We start from the raw sequence: 4,910 nt of genomic DNA, 5'->3' as shown, positions 1-4,910 counted from the left end.
AGGGAGCCCCCTGTTACCTCAGCGTGCCAAGTGGTAGCCAGTCCTTGAAGGGAGCCAGTTTAAAAAACGGCTCCCCATGCAGGCTGGCTGCCTACTGCCCCACACTGCTGCCTCTGATACAGAGACAGCAGCACAGGATAGCAACAGCCCCTGTCCGCAGGGTTCTGAGCTCCCTCCCCCCGGTCCATTCTCCTGGCTGCTGCCTCTGTTAGAGGCAGCAGCTTGGGGGGGCGGAAGACGACACTGTGGAGATGGTGCCGTGGGGAACCAGCTTTTATACTGGCTTCCCCCAGCACCTGCTTCTTCCCTCCCTTGCTTCCTCTGATACAGAGGCAGCGCGTGGGGGGACGGATGCGAATAGTCATAGTTGACTAGAGTAATTGACAAACTTAGGCTTATCGGTTAGTCAACTACTTGCTTGGGACAAGGGGGCCACAATCAATAGAAACATTAGTCTCCAAAGAGATGGCTGAACAGAAATGGGAATAGAAACAGGCTTCCTGACTCTCAGCGCCTCCCAGAACTGGGAATCGAATCCAAGAGCCCCGACCCACAGACTCCATCCTCCTTGCTCTTGTCACTAGGACCCTCACAACCATCCCGGAGCTGGGAATTGAATCCAGGAGTCTTGACTCCAGCCCGCCTCCCGCTCTAGATCCTATTGTCTTCTCTCAAAAAAATTCATGACCCTTTTGTCATTAGGCCTTCAGAGAGCTTTATTCAGGAACACTTGCTCCCAGTGCCCTATAGTGCAGTCCCATCTGTGACTACTAGAGGCAGCGCTCCCCCACAGTTAGTGACCCACTTGGGCGCTAGTGAAGAAGAAGTAGGGGCTCATGGGGGATTTCAGTGAGTTGCTAAATCAGCAGAGGCCTGGTGTGACTGCAGTGTATGCTCCATCTAGCAGGTCCAGGGCATCCCAGGCATGCCTTCATCTACTTCCCACATTACATCCTTCCACCCACTGGGAGAGGTCGCGGCCCTCACAATGTTTCCTCCAGGCCAGCCTGAGAAGAGTAAACAGAGAGAACAAAGTCAATGAGATCAGCTGGCTTTGAGAGCAGTGCTGCTGCATGGGGATGACTTGTGCAGTGGTGAGATGCAGCCAGTTCTGGGTGGGGCAGCTGGATCACAGCTACACAGACATGTGGTGCAGGGTTCACTCATCAGGCTGAGATGGGGCAGGAGCAGCCAGGTTACAAGTGCAGTGGGAAAGCATGGAGTTAGCTCACATGGTACTGAGCAGGAGTTGCCAGAAGCTCCTTTTCTGGCATGTGGGGAATCTGCGGGGCTCCCTACTGCCTCTGTGGGCCAGATTCGGCCCGCAGGCCATATTTTGCCCAGGCCTGCTGTGGGGGAAGCATTTGAGTATCAGCAGCATTGCCTGAGGATTGCTTGCCCAGGCCTGAGCAGCAGCTGCCTATGGTCCGAGCAGCAAGCTCACAGCCTGGTTGCCCTGTGCTGTTTTGCAGTTTGTTGGGTTGTATAAAGAGTACCAAACTAGAGCACATGTTTTCCTTACGCTGCCTTGTTTTGTGGGGTTTTCTGGTGGGGACTGCGTTGTGTAGCTTTTTGTTGCACTAAATATTGCTGTATACCATTGTGTTGCACTGCATTGACTACGTTGCAATGTGCAATGCCATGGTGCAACTGGGTAGTGCTGTGTTGTGCATGTTGTGGGGCAGAGGTGGTGGTGTAGTGCCAGGTTACACTGTGCTGCACACTTTGCCTTTTGCTGTGCAGGGCCACATTGGCCGTCTGTCCGCATCCCTTACCAGGCCCCGAGGCCCCTTGGCTGCTGCACAATCTGCATGGCACACACAATGTCATCATTGATGTTACTGGTCAACAAATCTGGGAAGGGAGAAGAGAGTGAGGATGGGTGTATCCCTTGGTAACTCAACTCCCTGGGAGCCCTGGTCCTTCTAGCTGGAGAGACAACCTTTCAGCTAATTAGCCCCCCCTTCTCTCCTCCTCCCCCCCAACACCACCCCACCCCCTTGCTCTCTGGGATACCTTCTGCTGTCCCCAGAAGGCAAGGATAGTTCTTTGCCATTCCAAAATGGCCTGGCCTGGACTAAGCACCTCCTGAGGGCCCAAACTGCCATGCAAGTCTCTAGCTCAGGGCAATTGGGCTCTGTTCTGGGCCTGGAAGCAGGGACTCACCGCTGCAGTGCATGTGGCACAGGTTCCGGGCAGAGCTCTTGTAGTCCTCACACCATAGGCGGCTGTTGATCTGGAAGATGCCATTGTCGGTGCTGCCATCAGCTTCATGGTCTACAGTGCCCGTGTCGAACCGACTCTCGTGAAAAGCCAAGCACAACCCTGAGGCAAGGATTAGTAATCTTCACTGAGCCCCAGGGGTGGGGCTGGGGAAGCGTCACGCACAGAGCCACATGGGGATGGGAATGGGGAAGTCATGCACAGTGCCTTGTGGGGCTGGGGGAGGGTCACGCACAGAGCCCCTTGGGAGTAGGGCTATGGAAGGGTCACGCACAGAACCACATGGGGGTGAGGCTGGGAGTGGGACACATGCACGGAGCCCTTTGTATGGGGCCAGGGGAGGAATATGAACAGATCTCTGTGGGGAGGGCTGGGGGTGGGTTCGTGGGTTTCACTGGGGGAAGGGGAATCTACACACAGCCCCATGGGAAGGCCAGGGGCCCACTCACAGTCAGCCAGGCTGTAGCCTCGGAACCCATCCATCCCTGCGTGGTGCAGCACCTGGGCTAGCTCGCAGCGCTGGAAGATCTTTCCCATGTTCCCTGTGAGGAGGGAGGCCAAGGTGGCCAGCAGCACAAGAGACACCATTCCTGCAGTGTGGCCGGAGGTGGAATGTGCACTCTAGGGGACGTCTGCAGCCCCAGATCCAGTACAGGCTGCTTACACAGGTACACTGTAAAGGAGGAGGGGAGTGTTGTTTGAATGCCTGTATTGGGACCTTATCCTATGGAACGTGTCGCTCCACTCTGCCAGGCAGCCCTCCATCTATGGGCCATGGCTAGCCAGCCAAGATGGCCCAGGAGGACTCGTACAGCCTAAACAATGATGGTCCACAGAAGGTTGCCAGCAGTGCTGATGGCTGTCCTGTCCTCTTTGCGGGGCTAGCTGGAATGCAAACTAGGATATGGCCTCTCCCTTGGTTCCTCTTCCAGATAGTTGCTCACCAGGGCTGTGCAGTGTACAGAAGCAGCAAGTCCCAGATTCCTCCTGAGGGCCAAAGTCAGGGCTGGTGTTCCAGAACGTGCCGGGACCTTGTGATGTCATGGCTTTGCTGCTTCTAGAACCTACCCTGTCTAAGACACAAGTCTGTCGTCACTCTAGGGCCCACCAATGTACCCTTGCTGTGAGCTCAGATGTAAACGTATGGTTCTAGCCCCTGCTTTGGGGCAGGGCAGTGTACGTCATCTGTGTCAAAACTTAAGTACCAGAAGTTGTAGGTTATAGTCTATCTTTCTACTTGTGATGACAGACACTTCATATCCCTTCTAGAGTGTGTCACAAGGTCAGGCCAGAATGCTACATGACAGTTCCAAGGATGCAAGTAGATTAGCCCTAAATGAAACCGGTCTCTCTTCTTGGGATAAGTTAAAAAGTATCCCTGAGTCTAAGAACTGGTAGAAGGGACAACAGCAAAATAAAGACAACGGATTTCAAGAAAGCAGACATTAGCCAACTAGTGAATTGGCAGAGAAGATCCCATGGGAAGCTGGGATGTAAAATCCTGTTGAAAATGTTAACTAGTTACATGGGGGCCCAGCTAGGCTGGAGCACCCCTCCACCCATATTGGGCAGGGGGCTGCTCCAGTCCAGCTGGGCCACCAGTTAATCGCTTCTCAGGTGACACTCTACAGTGGAAACCAAGTTAAATTACAAAGTGTAACTATAAACTACATGGCTGTGTCTAGACTGGCAAATTTTTCCACAAAAGCAGGTGCTTTTGTGGAAAAACTTGCCAGCTGTCTACACTGGCTGCTTTGAATTTGCGCAAGAACACTGACGATCTAATGTAAGATTGTCAGTGTTCTTCCGCAAATACAATGACTCTCCCGTTCGGGAAAAAATCCCTCTTGCGCAAATGCTTTTGCGCAAGAGGGCCAGTGTAGACAGCTGAGAACCGTTTTGTGCAAAAAAGCCCCGATGGCGAGAATGGCGATCGGGGCTTTCTTGCGCAAAACCGCAAGAAAAACTTTTCCGTTAAAAACATTTGCGGAAAATCATGCCAGTCTAGACGCAGCCCACAAGTATGTAAAGGGGAAAAATAGGCTAATGCACAAAACAAGATCAAACTATCTACTACTTATATAAAGGGTAACAAGAAATACAGATACATTAGTAGCAAGAAGAGGAACAAGGACAGTCTAAGATCTGACCTGCGAGAGTAGGGGGTTTGGCTGGGGGGCAAGGTCCCTTACCAGAGTATGGGCTCCCTCAATGGTTACAAGAAGTGCATGATTCAGATTTAGAGACAGGCAGCCACCTGCCCTCAGGGCTTGGGAGATGTTAGGATCAGAGTGCTAGTGTGGTTGTTAGCAACAAAAAGGAAAATGGAATGTTTGAAATAAAATTTTCGGTTCTGGATGTACAATCAGTCCTTGCAGGTATGTAAAGTATGTAAGGGTGTCGCCAGCCAGCCCATAAGGCGCAAGAATGAAGTCAGAAAGAGAGGAGGGGAGAGGGCAAACCATGGGCCAGAGCAGACAAACAACCGCATTCAAAGGAATCCAATGCATCAGGGAAGGGCAGACAAATAAGCAGTGGCAAATTTTTAAAGTGCTTCTACACAAATGCTAGGAGTCAGACTAATAAGATGGGTGAACTAGAGTACCTCGTATTAAAGGAGGAGATTGACATAATAGGCATCACTGAAACCTGGTGGAATGAGGAAAATCTGTGGGACACAATCATAC

General features: G+C 52.2%; 1 protein-coding gene across 2 annotated transcripts; it reads right to left on the bottom strand.

Annotated features, from left to right (window-relative positions):
- Positions 1-867: 867 nt before the first annotated feature.
- LOC102447519 (sperm acrosome membrane-associated protein 3-like) lies at positions 868-3,298 on the bottom strand. Of its 2 annotated transcripts, XM_006128935.5 has the most exons (5): positions 3,168-3,298; positions 2,673-2,896; positions 2,167-2,325; positions 1,776-1,854; positions 868-1,007 (listed from the first exon to the last, which is right to left on the bottom strand). In XM_006128935.5, the coding sequence occupies exons 2-5, from the start codon at positions 2,809-2,811 to the stop codon at positions 932-934; spliced, it is 453 nt and encodes a 150-aa protein (XP_006128997.1). In that variant the 5' UTR covers positions 2,812-2,896; positions 3,168-3,298; the 3' UTR covers positions 868-931. The 2 variants fall into 2 exon arrangements, with proteins under 2 accessions (XP_006128997.1, XP_075766187.1); XM_075910072.2 differs by lacking the exon at positions 2,673-2,896 and having other exon boundaries at positions 3,168-3,275.
- Between the last annotated feature and the right edge of the window lie 1,612 nt (positions 3,299-4,910).

This window comes from Pelodiscus sinensis, chromosome 27 (genome assembly GCF_052426305.1).
Source record: "Pelodiscus sinensis isolate ZL-2025 chromosome 27, ASM5242630v1, whole genome shotgun sequence".
Taxonomy (NCBI): domain Eukaryota; kingdom Metazoa; phylum Chordata; order Testudines; family Trionychidae; genus Pelodiscus; species Pelodiscus sinensis.
Note: the sequence above shows the minus strand (reverse complement) of the source record. Positions and strands in the feature narration are given on the sequence as shown.